The sequence below is a fragment of the Aythya fuligula genome, chromosome 19 (genome assembly GCF_009819795.1).
Source record: "Aythya fuligula isolate bAytFul2 chromosome 19, bAytFul2.pri, whole genome shotgun sequence".
Taxonomy (NCBI): domain Eukaryota; kingdom Metazoa; phylum Chordata; class Aves; order Anseriformes; family Anatidae; genus Aythya; species Aythya fuligula.
In genome coordinates, this window is record NC_045577.1 from 4,734,335 (window position 1) to 4,754,319 (window position 19,985).

At 40.6% G+C, this 19,985-nt stretch overlaps 1 protein-coding gene across 1 annotated transcript in view; it reads right to left on the minus strand.

The window, feature by feature from the left end:
* Window positions 1-19,985, minus strand: part of MED27 (mediator complex subunit 27) — a 94,422-nt gene that overhangs the window by 12,282 nt on the left and 62,155 nt on the right. The window contains exons 4-5 of the mRNA XM_032200591.1: window positions 18,069-18,162; window positions 6,460-6,567 (exon numbers count right to left, since the gene is read on the minus strand). Coding sequence (XP_032056482.1) covers window positions 6,460-6,567; window positions 18,069-18,162 — 202 coding nt within the window. The remainder of the gene's footprint in view (window positions 1-6,459; window positions 6,568-18,068; window positions 18,163-19,985) is intronic.

The window sequence follows — 19,985 nt, forward strand, 5'->3', positions numbered from 1 at the left end:
CTAACAGAGATTTAAGACTGCAAATAACTGCACACATCCATGGCTTAAATGCGTGCTCAACTGCATATGAACTCAAAGAACAAAATTGTAATAAATGTTATTGACCCCAGAAACCAGAAGGTAAGGCTGCTCTTGTTAAACAACCAAAGGGATCACACTTTACAAAAATTCAGCTGATGTGCTAGTGCTCTTTTAGCCCAGCCTTGTGGAGGATCTTGTACGCTGTCAAAGAAAAGCAGGGGGAGGAAACAAGAATTTCCTTCAATCCCTGACTTGCAAATCACTTTTGTCTGCAGATTCCACTATACTCAACATTTTCGCGTGCACAAAACTTCCCCCAGGAAAGGTGTTTGCTACAGCATTAACCTTAGGAACCTTAACCTAGATGAAAGAAAAATTGAGTTCATTTATGAAGCAGGTACAGCTCCTCTAGTACTGGATTATGCTGTTTGACACATGCTTTCCCACAAGGGGAACATTCGTATCTCCCTCTCATGGTCAGCCACTTGGAAGAATATAAACCAGAAATAATAAATTTGTATGAAGATGCACAAGAGGTCCAAATATTACGTGCAAAAAGTACAACCGCATAAACCTGACAAAGCTGACGAAAAATTAATTTGTTCTTTTACCATTCATGATTGGGAAATACATCTTTGTAGTGTGGCGATCTAAAACACCCATCTTTAAAAAAATAAAAATAAAGTCCAAGAACAGTACCACTAAGAGAGAGGCATGGAAAATGACAGGCTTCATTCATGGCTGCTGGGTTACTTCCAAAGCACAGAAAACCCCCTCTGGACCACACGACATGTTCCCAGTTGCAAATTCATCTTTAATCATTGAGAAATACACACATGTAGTGGTTCTAGCTTTCTTGGAGAAACACACTTAAATAGATATGTAAAACCTGCATTTACAATTAATGGAATGACAGAATAACATATTACATTTCCATCAGCTGTATTTAAATTTTTGTATTTAAATTTGTATTAAATATAAATAAGAGAAATCAAGCTAACTGTAAAACTCTGAGAATAAATAGGGTACGGTATGTTCCGCTAAGTTTATACCTTAAAAGAAATTGATTTAAAAGAAGAGACACTTTGTTGGACTCATCTCCTTTACAATAAAGTGCAGCTAATTATTTTAATTCCAATTTTTGACAGTGAGCATAAGTGCTAGCTGAAATTACAACTCTTCTAAAAGGCACAAAGGTTAGAGCCTGAAATGAAAGAAATGAGTGAAATACACTAGAGGGAGAAGGATGGTGAACCCAAGTAATTAATTCACACAGCTAAAAAGGTTGAGAACGCTAGAAGATCCCACTCCTTTAAGAGTACCAGTGTTACGTGGCTCCCTTCTGAATACTGGTACAGAAGTGACTCTCGAGTCCCCAGACCTCAGTCTGGACAGGAGGTAATGTTAAAGACTTTAAACATCACTTCGGTGTAGATGTTTCATGGCTTAGTACCACTGACCTTGCCGTGAGACAAAAGGCAGCTGATGTCTCGATGCCTTTTCCAGGCTAGCTGAAGACAAAAGTACCCTAAGGCATGTACCTTCAGCACTCTGCATTTACTTTACATTTACTGCCTCTTAAGGTGGGTTCAAGAACCTGCCTGAATACCAACACCACTCATACTCTGGGTCCCACAGCCAGGACTTGGACCCGAGCTTGATTTACAGTTGTAATGCACCTGTGCCTATAGGGAAGGCAGCATCTCGTTTCCCTATTACAAAAATCTACATTTGCAAACAAAAAAAAATAACGCAGATATTTTTTAAACTGTTTTCATGTAATTTCAGGCTTGCTTTAACTGCAGACAGAGTTGCTATAATTGGAATGTATATATGGTTTTGCTAATCTCTAGTAATCAAACCAAGTGTGTGATCCTCTCCAGTTAGACTCAAGACCAAAAAAAAAGGAAAAAAAAAGAAAAAGGCCACTTCAGATGCTGCATTAAGATGAGCCCAACAGGTTCTGAATGTTCATTAGTTGACAAGGAGATTGAAAAGCTGAGAAAGTAATGAATAGGCATGAGTAATGAATAGTTCTTATAGGCATGATGTTATCCAAGTTTAAAGAAAGAAAAAAAAGAGCCACAAGCCCTCTCCCCAAACCACATGCAGACATCCTAAATGACTGCCCACCTTTTCCCCTGAAACAGAGGATTAAGGCAGAGGCGGATTAAAGAATGCATCGTTACAGGTCTATTATTCTTCAACTTTTCACTTTCAATCAAGACACACATTTGTAACTAAAAAACTGCTGAAAGCACAATTTCAGGGCATCCTCTGCATGTGAATTAAACTGGGGCTTTCTTTCCCAGCGCCCCACTCTCCCCACCCACCCCCAGCATAAGTAACAAGAGGCCATTTTCTGAAGGTCGTCTGAACGATTTCAAAGGCGATAACAAATCAGAATGTTCCCTGCATCTAATATCAAACAGGTCCGGTGCCAACACTTATTAGAGAAATCGGATTCAGCCCCCCCTTCACCCAAACACACACACATCCAGCTTTGAAGTGGAAAGAATGTGGGGATCAGAAATTACCCGAGAGACAGCTCTGGCTGTCTTTGAAGCTTTCCTTTGATACTACTATTTCTTTTCCTCTCTTACGCTAGGAGGCTAAAAGCTGCCTTTTCTTATTGATATGGGGTAATTAATGAAGCCATAGCATTAACATAACCCAAGTTCCTTAACGTGATAATTCAACAGAGGCACTTCTGTTTCTTCAATCTAACGGATGCAAAAATAGGAATTTGGCTAGACAGTGAAGTTAGGTACTCACTCCGAATACACCCCGTCACGGTGGTTCTTGGGATAGGGATCCAAAGAAAAGCAGGGAATTATCATGCAAAAAAAAATCCCAATGCATTTTTCTTTTTATTGGCAGATGAGGGATACTAACAGATCAGCTGACGATCTGCCTGCTGTGCAAGAGTGAGCCGCATAGCTTCATTTATTCAGGAATCAGGACTTCAGTAATTAATTACTATCCACGGTTAAATTCCATGGCACAATGAGTATGTCAAAGTTTGAAATTAAGGGTGGCACAGTGCCACTGCTGAAGCTACAGGGCTAATTAAAATGCATCAGTATGTGGTGGATGCAACGGGTTAGTAGGGTAAGCAAGGAAGCCTGCAGAACAGTCAGCGTGCAGAGCCGACTACATGACAGAGGCTGCCAGATCTCACCTATTGTTTTTGCAAAGTGTCACCAAAATTGTCTAAGTTATGCAGCTGGCAACCTGGCAAAGACATATTCTGCAGGGTTTGTGAATAATTCACGAGAGAAGTATATGAAGCACTTAAGAAACACCCTGATGCTTTGTCTGTATAAGCAGAGCTTGAAAATAAAATACCAGAATACAGTATCTTGTTTTACTCGTTGCAAGCTTAACACTGCCTTTTATTTTTTCACCTTTGTTTTAAAAATTATGTAAATCTGAAAGAGAGAGTAACCAATTTAACTAGACTTCAGTACTGCAGAAACCGTGTGAAGCCTCCACATAAGTACCTGTCAGCACAGACAGCACAACGCACGAGCACAGCACAACCTAAAGCACCCTGGATAATGCAACGTCAGCTTCCTGCGCAGCCGCTAGCTGTGCCTCAGGATGCCACCATGAACAGTTCCCCAACTACCAGAAGCTCCCACGTTTTAATTCAATTTGCCTACCTAATGCACCAGAGGCCATCAATATCTCTGCTATTTGGACTCCTCTTTCCCCTTCTCTTCCCAGTAAAGCGAAATTAGCTAAAATGGCTGTATTTTCAGAGATAAATGATGACCTCCCTAGCTCACAAGCACACAGATGGCCTCTTCTGTGCTTTGCAGTGCTTTTCTCACTTATTGTTTGTGATCATTGCGTCTCCCAGTGATGGCCATTTCTTCTTTGGTTGAATATTGCTGAACATACAGCACTGCCCCAAGCCCCGCTTCACTCTTGAGAAATCCTCCCAGTGAATTTCACCCTTCTTACCCAATGGACCTTTGGACTTGTGGACTTAGGGGGATTACTCAAAAGACCATCATTAAGTTAAGTGTAGAGAAGTACAATGATGCTAGGACTTACTCCAGCGTCCCTTCTTCAACGTGGCTTACAGGAAAGACTGGAGATTCAGAATTGCCATATTGTACGATGCCTCCTAGTTAATCTCATTTCTGCTGTTTACAACTATTAAATGCTCCCTAGAAATACATAAGCAAACCCCCAAATCAGCAATTAGTGTATAACTGCTCCCAGGAAAAACAATCCTCTCCTATTGTGATGCTGACAGCTCTCTGTATTTTTATTATTTAAAGCAGATACTTGCTGATCTCCTTTTTCATATCCTTCTGTCTCTCTCTCTCAATGCTACTGCTTCCTCCCCAACATCAGGCTGGGAACAGAGAAGCTAGAGTAGTGTGGTGAAGCCTCACAGGAGTACTTTCCCAGCAGCATCTGTTGTGACAGAGAAGGAATTGGAATGGACTATGTTTGCAATTGACTGTAATCGCTCATTCCCAGCAGGCACAATAAAGTAAAGCGAATCATTGCAAGAGCACAATCTTATTCTTATACTCCAATTACCAGTGTAGTTAATTAGCGGAAAAAAGGGAGCCCACTGTTTGTCAATATGTGTTCCAGTTGGCAAAACTAGCAAGCTACGCATTTATTCACTCTTCCAAGCCAAATTTACTCATGATTTAAGTGGCTGCAGCTCCAGATCTACTTAAGTCAGAAGAAATGTTCCTATTTATACCTAAAATGCAGACCTTCAGGTTTGCTAAAGCCTTGAGACGGCCCAGTGGAATAGCAAACTGCCACTGAACAGACACAGCTTCACTCAGCCTCTGGGGAGCAGTCACGTAGCCTAGCGTTGGACACTGAAAGCTGAATCGGTAGAAAACAGCCTCTCTGCAGCCTGGCTTAAAGCAAGAAAACAAGCCAGATGTTAGCACGGATGCTCAGGAGAAGCTAACTGCTCCCCGGTGACAACAGACAAAGGTTAGTGCCCTGTGCCCAAAGTTAGCCTTGGTGAGCACTGCTCTCGAATGACGGCAGAGAAAAGGTGTACAGCTCTCCTGAGAGTTAACCTTGAGCTGAACAGAAGCCTAACGCCAGATGCTGAGTTTTGCAAAGGAACTCTTTTACTCAGCTTTTCAGCATATATAGCATTATTATATTTCAAGAGAGCTTCGAAGGAAACTGGATTCATCAGAGAAAAGGAGCACATCCAAATGAAATGTGACACGGGAATCCATCAAGCACTGTCAGTGCTTTTTAGGCAGACTATCATTTCACTTCTGAACAGAACTTTGGGTAGAGGGGCTGGTGCTGTAACTCTGCATTTCTATGCTAATGCACAGGGAGTGTGCTGCAACTGCTGCTGCAAAACGGTATTTAAACCTGTATATTTGAATAATGCAAATCAAAACCAGGCAATTTTTATTTTACTACTTCCTAGGTCAATCCCCTGCCCTTCGAGTGAGGATCTCTCATCTGGGAAACACAGCTGTGCTATATTCTTCAGTAGATCAGCTCCTGGCCTTTTCTGGGGAACAGAGATTCAGACTCAGAGCTGCTGAACTCTGGGTCAGTACATAACGTGCGTCTGTGTGCTAAAACACAGTTATCACTTCTGAAAGGAAAAAAAGTCTCACCTCATTATAACATGGCCTATGGGTGCCAAGTACTCATCTTGATATAATGAACTTTGTATTTTAATAGGCTTCATAATCAGAAAAGAAAGCTCCAGAGAGAAAATGTGCAACATGGAGGCGTTTAGTACTGTTACTGGCAAAGAAGCGTCCTGGCGGATGTCTCCGTAAGAGACTATTCCACCCTGAAAAGAGAAACAAACTGAGCTGAAGGCCGTCAGGTCCCATTAACATCTTCTGATGCGCTAAAGAGAGCCATATGGAGCGTGTGCAGTCGGAAGAAATTTGTGGGTTCAAGCAGGGCGAATTGTTCATGAAACAAAACACTTGTGGAAACAGGCAACGCTTGCTTTTAACAGCTGCTGCTCAAGATGAGCTATTACTGACAAGCAAACTGAGGACTACCTACCAATGATTCTCATAGCTGAGCTTATCAACTTGAACATAAAGCTAGCCCAAGATTTCCCAATGGCTCTCAAAAGAGGATTCTGAACCTTGGGCTATTGATGTGTTGGTACACTGGAAAAATGTTTTCTCAGTAGACACTATTAATGAGGCAACTGGGGTCTAAGGTGATATATTAGAAATTCAAGCAAGGGCATCAGAGCTTAGAAAAAAGTCAGACATTTGGGTATGAAAAAATCCAAGCAGAGCATGATAAATTTAAACCTGAGCACTTTGCAAAACATCCGCAAAGTCTTTTGACAGTTTTATGTTTCTAGCACACTTGTGATGGGTTTCCTTTTCTCTGTCATTTAAATACCAAGTAAAAATAAAATTTAACGTTGCTGGACGTACAATAACCTACCTTGCCATCTTCGGTGTAGACGTTTTCATTGTAGCCTTTTACTATTGTCCGGTCAATGAAGAGGCTCCGCATCACCACTATCACTTTTAGCACTTTTCCTAAGGTAACCTGTCAAGAACAAGAGAAGGACAAAAACAAGCTGAAGGAGAGCTAATGGTGTCTGACTTCACAAGACCATCAAGTTAACAGCTTAAGTTGATGCAATTTCGGTTTTCAATATTTTATAGACAGAACAAAATAAAAGATCTAAAAACACTGTGCACATTATGAGGAAGAGAGACGATAAAGTGCAGAACAAACATTCATTTGCAACCAAAAATGTATGAATTCACAGAATTCCCTTGTGTAGACATGACACTGCCAAGAAACTCTCTCCATTTTATTAACAACACAACTCAATAACTTGTCAAAAACAATGAGAAAATGTGATTAGTTTCAATGTATTTTATATTCTCCAATGTAAGTCCATTTAGAAAAAAACAAGTTTGAAAGAAGAATCAGACTCTCCTAATGCTAGCTTTTAAAGGAATGCCACTAGCTAAATGTAAAACACTTTAGGTCTGATAAAAATGTAAAATTAGTTCCCAGAAAACTGAGTGGGACGGGGGCAATTGCAGCTACAATAGTAAAAATCTTACATTTTCAAAGGTTTAATTTTTTTCTCCAGAAGTGGCAAAATGCAAAGAATAAAGCTAGTATCATGGAAAACATGTGATCTGTCAGTATATAACAGAAATAAGCCTGAATTATAGTATTGACAAAAATACAATAATGAAGGCATTTTAATCTAAAAATCAATTTACAATTCAAAGATGAACCTGTACTTCAATATTGTTAAGATGTGTCTAATAAGAATTTTGTCTTTGTGTTTTGCTACACAGACATTATTACAGAGTTTTCACTTACCCTCAAAAGCACAAAACTAAGATCAGAAAAATATTTAAGCTTATTTTAATGTTTCCCATCTAGCACTGGCCCGTTTTCTACTGTCCATGTTCAATTTTTTCATCCAGTTTACATTAACACATGAGGTAACAATCATCTTTTTCCTGCTAACCTCAGCAGACAAATCCACGCCCCAAGAAATCACTCAATCTGCATCTTTATCGATTTGTCGCGTGTTTTTCCCTTTTAATTTCTGCTAATGACTCCTACCTCCTGCCTTCAACAGGAGTAACCTCAACCCGATGCTGACTACATCTAACGAGCAAATCAGCTCTGACGTGCCGAGGTGCTTTTCCCCAAAGCAAGAGGATGGGAAATTTGGTACAAAGACCCCAGGAGCAAGCGGAGGCAGGGGAAACGGTGCTAGGAAGGGGGTGAGAACACAGGACTTTGCAGAACAGCTACCCAAGCCACTGTAAATATTGCTTTTCCACCTTGATGAACTATATAGCAGGACAGGGTTACAGATCCTGAAAAGAAAAGCTGACATCCCTTTGGTACGGGATGTGGAGAAAGCAGCTCCAGGGCAGAAGACTAAGCAACAGGCAAAAACGAGCTGACAGAAACAGACAGGACATGGAAAGGAGAAAGGGAAAAGAAGTCAGCGTCAGACTTCAAGAAGACAGGCTGCTAGGCATGATTTTGCAAGAACATGAAGAAGAAAAGCAGGTCAGAAGAACTGGTAAATTTTTGAAGAAAGATGTTACAGGCTGAAGTAGGGTAACTGGCACCAAGGCCTGAGCTAAGCCGACAGCATGGAGAGTTTACTCTGATCCCTTTCTTCTTGCAGATTGGGATTTTACGAACACATAGGAACTACCTGGGGTTCTCAGGCAACCCTATCATGCTATCAAGTGCTGTGAAGTTAGATCTAAATGTAGAATCTTGCTGGGATACTCTGCAATAAGACCTAGCTGGCCTGCAAGTCAAGGAAAGGAGCAGAGTTATTTTGGCACCTAACACTGCATCAACTAAGTTAAAAATACAAAGTCGTGACCCAGATGTGCCTGATCTATAATGCTGATCATCTGCCAGAATCAGAAAGACAGTTTTGTTATAGCGGCGTAATTAATTAGGTGTAGGATGAGGAAATGGCGACACTTTGAAAAAAAGTTGTCAGCACATTTAGAGTTAACTTTTTTTTTTCCCCTACCTTAGTAAGCCTGGCAGCTCTCTAGGATATATCCCTACTGAGAGAACTGACTCTGGGCAATCATACACAGTAAAATTAAAAGGAGGAAAAAGAAAAAAAGACATTTTAAACAAAAAAAGAAATTTTCTTAATGAGGAGCAAAAAGGCAGTCCTAAAAAATCCAGACCCAGCTTTATATGTAATATTTTCTATTTTCATTGCCTTCACACACTTCAGTGGATGCTCATTTTTTTCCTCTTCCCTTACGTTTTGCATTTATGATATCTCACATTGCTGCCAGGCAGGGAAAAAAAAATATTGGATGAAGTTGCTCTGAAGCCTGTGTGGGATGTTCCTGAAAATCCTCAGCATTAGTAGTCACACGTAACAAACCAAAGAGTCCCATGCTTGGCACTCCAGCTTGCTTGAATATACTTACTGCTGGCCTCAAACCTCCTCAACAAGACTTACCTGCACAAATCCTTTCCAAATGCTCCTGTATTAGCTCATTGCCTTTTTACATGTCATCTGTTTCCACATCTTCCTGTGATTCCCTTTTGGGAAGTGTCACAGGTACCCAGCTCCCAGCTCCCACCCATCACACAGCAATGTTTAACAAAGTTTAACAAGGCCAAGTGCCGGGTCCTGCACCTGGGGCGCAATAACCCCAAGCAGAGCTACAGGCTGGGAGAGGAATGGTTGGAAAGCTGCCAGGCAGAGAAGGACCTGGGAGTGATGGTGGACAGTCGGCTGAATATGAGCCAGCAGTGTGCTCAGGTGGCCAAGAAGGCCAACGGCATCCTGGCTTGTATTAGGAACAGCGTGACCAGCAGGGCTAGGGAGGTGATCGTCCCCCTGTACTCAGCTCTGGTGAGGCCGCACCTCGAGTACTGTGTTCAGTTTTGGGCCCCTCGCTACAAGAAGGACATCGAGGTGCTTGAGCGGGTGCAGAGAAGGGCGACGAAGCTGGTGAGGGGCCTGGAGAACAAGTCCTACGAGGAGCGGCTGAGGGAGCTGGGCTTGTTCAGCCTGGAGAAAAGGAGGCTCAGGGGTGACCTTATCGCTCTTTTTAGGTACCTCAAGGGAGGCTGTAGCGAGGTGGGGGTTGGCCTGTTCTCCCACGTGCCTGGTGACAGGACGAGGGGGAATGGGTTTAAGTTGAGCCAGGGGAGTTTTAGGCTAGATGTTAGGAAGAACTTCTTCACTGAAAGGGTTGTGAGGCATTGGAACAGGCTGCCCAGGGAAGTGGTGGAGTCACCATCCTTGGAAGTCTTCAAAAGACGTTTAGATGTAGAGCTTAGGGATATGGTTTAGTGGAGGGCTGTTAGCGTTAGGTTGGAGGTTGGACTCGATGACCTTGAGGTCTCTTCCAACCTAGAAAATTCTGTGATTCTGTGATTCTGTGATTCTGTAATGAGAGGTCCAATTCTGCAAATGGTCTGGGACAACTGGGGATCCCCCAACTTGTTTGAATGGCAAATAAGCAGGGTTACGTTGCCTTCCCCTGTCCCTCACATCTGGAGGGAGCAGTGTGAAACCATCCTTCTATGTCCACTTAAAATGTGGGCTCCCTGAGGAAGGCACCGGGTTGGAATCACTACTTACACAATGGTTTGTGCAACGGGGTCCTTCACTGGGAGTAGGGGCACCCAGACATCGTGGTAATACAAACAACAGAATACTTTGCAACTTCAACCAGGTCAGCACCAGGCTGTGTGAATGAGCTCTGGTATTAGCAGACCTAATTAGCATTGAATTAGCAGTCTGGTATTGAAATAAAAAACCTCTCTGTTTTATGTTGCTGCCGTGTCGGTATGGGGGTTGTACAGATTTTATAGTGGCTGGGAGATGAAGACTTTCAGACAAACGTTGCAGGACTGTATCAAAAGGAGTATTAGTACGTGAGTTAAGTCTGCCAGAAAAAGCAATTTTGAAAAAGCAAGCATCACTCAGAGAAATTAGAGTTCATCAATTTAACAGCACTGAAAGAACGAGGCAAGTAGTACAGAGAACGAACACTGGCACTGGCCTGGAGGATGCAGTCAGATATTGAAGCCAAAAGGATGCTCCACAGCTTTCTTCTGGGTAAAGCACGTTCTGTGCCTACAGTAAACGAGGTACCTTTTGTCTTTTCCTCTGATAATCGAGGCTCGTAACTGTTTTGAGGACTCAACACTTTTGTTCATCTCGAACCATCTTTTACACATCACGTTTTCCAGCAAACAATTTTCTTTCAGTGCCTGCTGAACATGGCTAACCACAGTCTGTGTTCAAAAGAGATCTACGTATGGAATATAATTTACACCTTCAGTCATACAACTGTGTCCCTATGGATCACCTGAAAGAAGGCAATAAAAAACTAATGGCTCTGATAAAAAAGTAATCGGATAGTTTGACTCTGAGCTCCCGTAGCGCAGGTCTCTGCTTCTGGGGGTCAAGGCTCACCCGACTGATCCCTTCTTAATGGGCACTAAAATGCCCCTGCACTTCCACAGATACCAACTGCAAGGAGCTTCTTTCATTATACAGAAAAGATACCTTTCAATTGTGACAAAAAGGCAACAATTTCCTTTCTAAGCCAACTTTTCCCCATTAAATTTCAACTTCTCCTGTCGATACCCTGTTAAGACAGCACTTGGCTTTTTAATATTTCGCCTGTAGGATATATGCCAACATGTCCTTGATGTAGAAAATTTTAATTCAAATCAATACGTGTACAAGGTCACTTTAAAATTCAATTAATATGAATGAAAAAATATGCCCCACAGTTCTGTGAGCTGAAAACGGAACAGTTGCAAGTTAAATACCTCTGTAGCTTCTGTTTTGGTCTGCGTAATAACAATGCACATCTGACTTGCTTTTAACTCAAGTGTACTAAATTCAGACAGTTAAGTTATTCATAATGCCCCTGCTTCCTAAAACAGCAGGCTCCAGAAGAAGGTAGGACAGGCAGCTGATTGAAATCTGCAATATTATGCAGCTTTTCTGACAAAAATATATAAAATAAAAATCCTGAAATATCCCAGTTTTAAAAATATTTTGTCTATCACCAAGATAACTCTCAAAGAGCATATGACAGGCAGTGCATGCCAAGGATGGGGGAGGGAACCAGAATCATCAGGGAAAATGCTTTAGATAATTTCTGGTAAGACTGCTAAAAAAGTTCCCAGTTAACATCACTTACTGACTGGAAAAGCAGCGAGCACCTTTCCAAATAAGTCAGTACCGGGGCCAAAATTAATTTACAAAATGAAAAGCATCAGAATTTATTTACCCTGCCAGAATTCTGCCTGGAGGAAATAGCTTGAAACAGCCCCCCCTTAATTTTGCCCTCTCATTGAAACTGATAGCAAATGAAAAGCGCTTTTATAACCGATTTTAAAAATGCATTAACATTCTTCCTTCCGATTTATTTAAGTTTGCTATTAGGAGAAAGCGTGCTAACACCACCGAGCTCCAACACTTGTGGCAAAAGGTTCCCACAGCTCCAGATTTCCTCTCGGCATCCCAGGGAATTTGCTGCTGATCTGAGCTGCAGATGCTCTGCATTGCAGAGCTAAAAAAGAAAACATGATTTTCAGTTAACATGGGTACCTCCCTGCTAGTAGGAAAAGGAGGATGACTTTGTACGTAGCTTTTATTCACCTTAGCAAACAAGGCAACGTCGAACCAGGGATATAACCAAGCTGTACATGTTACTAGCAGAAGGCCAGACACCTGCTCCTTGTGATACCGTCAGCCATAAGCTTTTCCTCCCACTTCTACATTTATCTTACTAATCACTAGAATGGTTGGAGATCCTATTTATATAGACTGAAAAATAAGGTTTTGTATTAAAAGAAAAAAATAATTAAAATCCACCATCCGGGTCTTCAACTAGTTTGTTGGTTTTTTCCCCGTGTCTCATCTGCTGCTGGTGTGAATGCTGCGCCTTCCCTCACATGCTCATTATTCTTTAATGATGCCTATTTGTAAATAGCAAGATAAGATGCAATTAAGCCATTAGAGTCTAAATAAACAAACATACTAATTAGGTTCTTTACAAGGATTTTTTAAATTATTTTTTATTTTTTATGTTAGGGCTGGAATTTACCTTTCATTAATCTAACCTAATTGCAAGAGTGCACGATAAAACGTCAGCATAAATGAAGGACTTGAAATGATTTTGGCATACCAAGGATGAGCTGGTGATCCTCTCCCTCAGTACCATGGCACATTCTGCTGATAAAGCGAACAAACTGCATTGTTCAAAGGTTAAACGCTGGATTTTGCCAATGGCCAGCCTCGCTTATGGATCAGTCACACTAATCCAGCACCGCTATGGATGGCAAAACGGATTCTGCCTCTTCTTGTGCTCTGTGTGACAGCACAGCAGGAATTTTACAGGGATTTTACAGAATATAAAACTGTAAGAACACCAACACAGACCCACGAATTGTTGGGGCTGGTCGGCAACCCTGGTGTGCATTAAACCTGTGGGAGAGAGCAAAGCTGAGGACATTGCTGTCTGGTCTTTCTCTACTTTTTCCTACTTTTGTTCACTTTCCCATCCAAAAAAAACCATTCCCCATTTTCCTGGTTCTTGCACTGGACAAGTGGAAAACTATTTATAGCTTGATTCCCACCCCCTGCTCACATTGAAGACTTTCTTCCTCCACATACATGACCTCAAATGCTGTTTTAAAATGCTTGCTAAATGCTGGTCCTCAATCTTAAAGAAACAAACTGTGGAGCTACAGCAGTCCCAACAGTCTCCCTACCGGTTCAGAAGAGATTCCTCAAGACCCAGTTACATAAAGCATCCTTGAACATCCCAGCAGCTTTGTTAAAACCTAGCTAGCGTCTCCAAGAGAGTAAATCCCTAAATGAAGACTCACCACATGTGCCTGAAATGAGGTGCCTAATCCAGCAGAAGTGGCTACATTCCCATCATAAACCTGCCTACCTTTCATCCCCGCTAGCATTAAGCATGCAGGATATCCATGATTTCTGGAGTTACCAATTCCCCAGTGCCAACAGCCTCTGGTGCCCTGCAGGGACGAGACATCTGACTTCCAGAAGTAACACTCTACTGGAAACCCCTGGAGATTTAACCACTAACACGTGAGAAGTTTGCTGTCATCACTAATTGGAATGCAGATGTCACAAAGGTCAGTTTAATTAGAAAACGATACTAACCACAGTCATCTTACAACTTGTAACTTCAGGTCACCAGAGGGATGCACAGGCACCAGCCCACTAGGAGCAGATGCTCCACATGCATCCGAATGCTGCCTCCAAGAAAGAAACGGAGGAGCTCTGCAAGTCCTAAGGCAATACTAGCTTCCTAATGAACCACCGCAACGATAAAGGGAAACGCTTACACTGCTGAGCAGTTTGGTGAAAAGAGCGAGTGTGTGTCTTAGGAACAGCGTTAATTGTTCCTAGTCGAGTATGACATTAATACTAATTTCATATCAATTAGCATTCTTCTTCCCCCTGGTTTTTCAGCTTCTTGACCAAGAATCAGCTTGGTGGCCCTTTTTATTGGGCAAATAGTAAGTTTCAGAATCCATTTTCCCAGAGAAAATCATCCTGACTTTATGTAAAACACTCATAAACAAATTTCAGACAGAAGAAATTATTCAGATTTAGCGAACAGATGTCAAGCCTATTTGCAATTAATACAGCCCACTTCCATACAATCAGACTGTTTAAAATGCTTGCAACAAGGCTTGAAAGTTGAAATGCAAATGTGTCTGGTTTTACCAAGAATTAATAGAATTTGTAGAAGAACGTTTCATATTTTTATAGGAAAGATCTAAAAATCTAGGCATCTGTACAATTGTATGAATAGAATTTATCATCGGAAAGTTTTCAAGATAGCATGAAAACAAGAACTCGTGATTTCTGAAATGAGCTTTGGTTTGGCAGAAACAGTTTTTCAAGTTGAGTTAGTTATACATATCATTATGCTTTAGAAACAGCTTAAAATACAGAAAACTATTCATTATTTGTAAAAATATTTACCCAATGTTCCTAACTTGTACAGCACTGCTTTCATATAGCTTTACAAACACTGGGGAGACAGAGGATCCTTAAAGACCAAGACAAGAGAATAAGTTTCTGTGTCCGACTAGGACTTGCTAGCTACGTGACCCTAAAGAAGTCATATCTGTCATTGAAAAAATAGGGCTAATATTTGCTGTTCTGTAAAATATGTAAAATATGTCAAACAAATGAATTGTATTCAGAAATTGGTAGCTTCACACTGAAAAAGTATTCTAAAATTCGGTAGCAGAAACAAGGTATGTGAAACAATCATACATTATCTTACTAGAAAAAATAAGGTATTATCTAAGAATACACCTATACAACTAACCATTTAATACAAGCAAAAATCAAGGTATTTTTAGGTATTTTTCATTAATTAAAATCGATTTATGTTTACTTAACATATGAAATGAGGTTCATCTACTTATATAGATCCTGGCATTTGACCAACAAAATCTCACAAAAACCTTAAGGAGTCCTCAGTTCCCTCTGCTGCTGCTGGAAATTAATTTTGCATAACACTTATTAATGCTGATATAATTCCATGTTTAGTCTTTTTTATGCATAGTGTGATTAAAAGATAAATTGAAAAATCACTAGTGAAGATTGGGATTAAACAGCACCTTGAAATGATAAACTGCTTTTAAAATCAGTTGAGGATTTCACACAGCTCTGAAAGATTTCAATTATTTATGTGTTTGGTCTGTGTAGCATAAATCCAGACTAATGAGGTACAATTGCTGTGTATAAATCTAAAACATAAAAAACTCCTTATTGTCTGGAGAAAACAGTAATCTCAAAGGACTAGGAGGCAGCAACCTTTCAAGGCACAGCATTTGCGCTGCCGGGAATAGTTTTTTCTTTTTTTTTTTTTTTTTCTTTTTTCTTTGCTTAAAGTTCTCAGCTAATGTGAAGCTGCACCCTGTCTAGGGAGAGCCCAGCTTAATACAAAGGTTACTAGCCATAAGACTTAGACCAGCAGCTCACACCACTGATAATTATTCCTCTTGAAACACTGGATGAATCGAAGACTCTTAAAGTCACAGCTCTACAGATAAGGACATAAATTGATTTCCATGTGTACATAAAGTTGTACCTCAATCAGTTTGGGGCTGAAACTTTCCTTATTAGATCTTTTTTTCCTAAAGATAATTTGTTTGGCAATGCCTCCAGTTATTCTTAAGTTGCAAAGAATCTCAAAAGCACACCGCTCTTCCTCCCCACCTCCTTCCAATAATTTGCACATTCTTAAAATATGCACGCTGTTTACCACGCCTTTGACAATGACTACATGTGTTTCTCATAAACTGAATGACTGCATTTAAAGACATCTTGGCATAACAAATAGATAACCTCTACATCCAAGATCTTTACAAGCAATGGCAGGTATGATATGAACAGTCCAAGAATGAAACTGGTTGAGATCACAGAGTTACTTAATTAACTCTGAGCAAACACTACGGTTGTGAAATACTCTTCAACAAAACAAGCATTATCTGAATCCTTTGGTGTTGTGGTAAACCGCTCTGCTGTAAGGGAGTAACTCCAAATCTAACTTGGGATGAGTTCAGAGTGAGAAATCACAAGTACTGAAGAAACCTCCCTTCTTCTGGGGGAGGTACTCTTCACACTGCCCATCCTGCAGCACCTTTCGCTGAATGATTTGTGGCTGAAAACAGCAAAAGCTTTTGTAGCAGTCAGGGCCAGATGGAAAGAGCCATATTGGCAGCATCAACTGAGACAGATGGGAGAGAGGGAAAACCTGCCTAAAAGAAAAAACGATAAACCCATCACACAATCACATGCAAAAATACTTTAAAAACAGTCTTTCTGATCTCTGATCCAAGGAAAATATGCATGCCACTGGTTCAATACAGGGCTGCTGTCTTGTAGCAACAATAGTGTCCTTGATTTAGATACCAACTGTAACATGGAATTCAGCAAGTCATTACTGATTGCAAATGGTGCTTCTTTCACAGCACCCTTCCAACACACCTTGTTCCTAACCAGTTATATCCAAGAAGATTTACATAATTTCCTAATCGTGCCCAAATCTTGAGAAGTATCACATATTTTCTGACCTCAAAAAGCCATCAGAATTGGAAGGCACTCGCTAGGTGCAAAGAGGAACCTGAGAAAATGCAAATGGTTTCCAAGCAAGGAAGTAAAAACCAAGCATCTTTCTACAGTGAAATAGTTAAATATAAAGTCAGCTTAGCAGCAAATGCAAAAGCTTCCATGACTTAGAGCTTCTTAAGACTGCACTGATGAATTCAATTCTTTTATGGAATATGTTGTTCCACTTGGTGAATCCAACAATTGCAGATTAAATGTTTTAATTCCAGTGGAAGCCAGCTGTTTGTTTTAACCTCTGACTCAGTTAATCTCTTGCAAATTTTGGGCTGTTCAAAGAAAGTTAATAATGGAATGTTAGAGAGTTGATTAATAAGAACAACAAAACCACAGTTATACTTACTATAGAAAAGTGAACAAAAACCTTGAAAAATACAGGCAACATCTAAAAATAATAGGGCATTCAAATTAACAAACTCTATAAATAGTATAAAATCTATTGACTCAACAAATCCGTTTTGGCAGAATATCTGAGTTTTAGATTCATGTTACCATTTAATTGGAAACAAGAACTATACTTACATACACATTATACCCAAGCCTTCTGTAATAGCCTGGATGAAAAAAGGAAAATGTAAGAGGAAGTGCCATGAAAAATCTGAGATGGAAAAGACTGATTTGGTCCCAATTCTTAACAGGGATATAGAATATTTTCTATTTTTATTTAAAAGTTTGCAAAAGATGAGACTTCTGCCTGTCATCTTACTAGAGGAGAATCAGCTTCTAACTGCCATGCTATTAAGACCTCAACAGACTCTACTTCTGTGATGATGTCCTAGAGTAAAGAACTTTAAAGACTCCTTTCTAGCTATAAGCACAACAGCTGCCCATGAAAATTGATGTGAACAATAGGCTCTTCTGGAATGAAATCTTGCTTGGTCAGGCAGAAATAAGTCGAATGTATTGGACTTGTTTATCTATAATCCGGCCTTTACTGCTCATTTACTTCAAAGGCAAATTCTTGACTTCATCATAAAACAGAAATTCACTGAACCAATATCAATTTGAACAAATTTAAATCATATTGGTTTCCTTTTTCTTTCTCTTCCTCCCACTTTTTTTCTTCTTAATTATCATGATTAAGACAGTCATTGTCAAGACTGCTGAAAAACACAGCACATATTTGAGTTTGCGTTCGTATTTCTACAATCATATTTAACAATAAAATGTAATAGATCTGATGTTTAAATGCAAAATTCTTTTTGTCATCTATTTGCCTAAGAGAAAAGAAAAGTCTTATGCTGCTGGCACAAATGAAGAACAGTGTTTTTCTGGGAAAAAAATAATCTTTAATAACCTGCATTTTAGAAACACTAATTAAATCCCTTAAGAAATCCATTTTAAGAGATTAAATGATCCAACTTACCAGAAGCATTGCAGAGGTCCCATTTGGCCGGGATAGCTGGATAGTCATTTCAGGGAACATCCTATCAATGCGATTGATCACATCATCGACGTATCTACCAAACAAAGCAACACAACATAATTAACACACACAAGCTCCTGGGCACAGACCCACAGATTATTACTCCTTTTTAATAATGTCCACAGGACTTCAAATTATTTCTCTTTGATACATATGTATTTTTTTAAAAAGCAATTAAAAGACTTACTGATAAAAGGAAGCACACCAGAGCCCGATGTTGTTTTGAAAATTAATTACTCTGCCTTTAAAAACATGTGTTTGCTTGATTTTTGTCCAAATCTGTCAGCCTTAAATTCCTGCTATCATATTCCTATACTTTTGCTTCAGGGGGGCGTCAGAGGATACATTATCAATATTAATCTTTCAGCATAGAAATTCATAGGTTATTACCTCCTTACCCCCTCCTTGAGTCTTCTAACTATTCTTAGTGGTTTGTTTCCTGAATCTTTCCAATTACAGTTTATTATTACAATTCATTTTCCAATTCACTTATACAGCACTGGTGACTGAAATTGGCTGGCACGTTCTGGGGGTGACCACATGCAGGGGCACGATGACATCCCTTCTGCAGGGCATAAACCCTCTGCCTCTGTTCGGGCAGGCCCGGCCTAGTGCCCACAAATCTGCCTTGGGTACCCGGTGCTGCGAGCAGACCCCACACCCACTGACGGTGAAAGCTTCCTTGCAGACTCCTCATTTCCCAGGCCACAGCATCCCATCTTATGTGAATGTCTCATGTCCTTTAGCCATTCCTTTGGACATGTTGAAATGCATACTACCTGCCTCAGCAAAGTTTACCACACAGTCAATACCGTGCTGTAAGCTGATCTGTCCTCCTTTACCACTTCCAGTTCCCCTTGCCCTTGCATCGCCTACATGATGTATCAGGGATGTTTCTCTGCTTCCTCTTTGGCCACTAATAGAAACACTCAAGAGTGCAGGGCTGAGTGCTGCTCTCTGCCACCTTCAGAGACTGTCCCACATTTCCAGACAGGTGAGGGAACAACGTGCCATCCTCTGGAAACCAGCATGGGAGTCAGAACTGAGAACCAAAACGTGAAGCAGCAAACGGCAGGGACAGGAGGAGGCACCCACGAGGCCTACCGAGATGTCAGCTCTTTACAAAATGATCTCCGAGAGGCTGCAGACCCTGCAGTGCTCGATCCAGTACTGACCATGAGAGCTGCCCACCACAGACCAGACAAAAACACCTCTACAGAGAAGGGAAATGGCCCTGACGGCTCCACTGTAAAGCAGCTGTAATGTGACATGGGAAGAGCTGGAGCGGGGCTCTGTCAGTACATGGGAGAAGGGAAGATGGCAAAATACATACAAAATGAAATACTGTATGAGGGAAAAACAAGGTATCTTGCCTGACCTTAGATACAGATGAACTACGAGCATAGGTGGATGCTGCACATACATATTCAAACAAAAATACACAGCATTTTAAACAGCGTGAGTCTGGATATTTAAATATGTGTTTTTGCTTAAAAGAAAAGTATTTCTGCAAAACATTCTTAAACTGAGCCAAATATCCTTTACTATGCAACAGGTGAGTCTGCAAATGTTTGGAACAGAACACCTGGCAGTATTTGTCAGGGAAACTCCCTATGGGATTTTTTCCCCATCAAAGTTACAGGACACCAAGATCAAGGGTTTGTAGATGAGCTTACTCACAGGAGTCACTGAAGGATAAAACCCAACAAGAAACTGCCATTCTGAAACCTGAAAAGTTCTCACACCTTTTCAAAACAGGGAGATGCCACACTTCCCAGCTCTGTAAGAGATCAGTCAGGAGGGGCACTACTGACACTAACATCTTGTGTATTTACCAACTCTGCCGCTTGATCACAG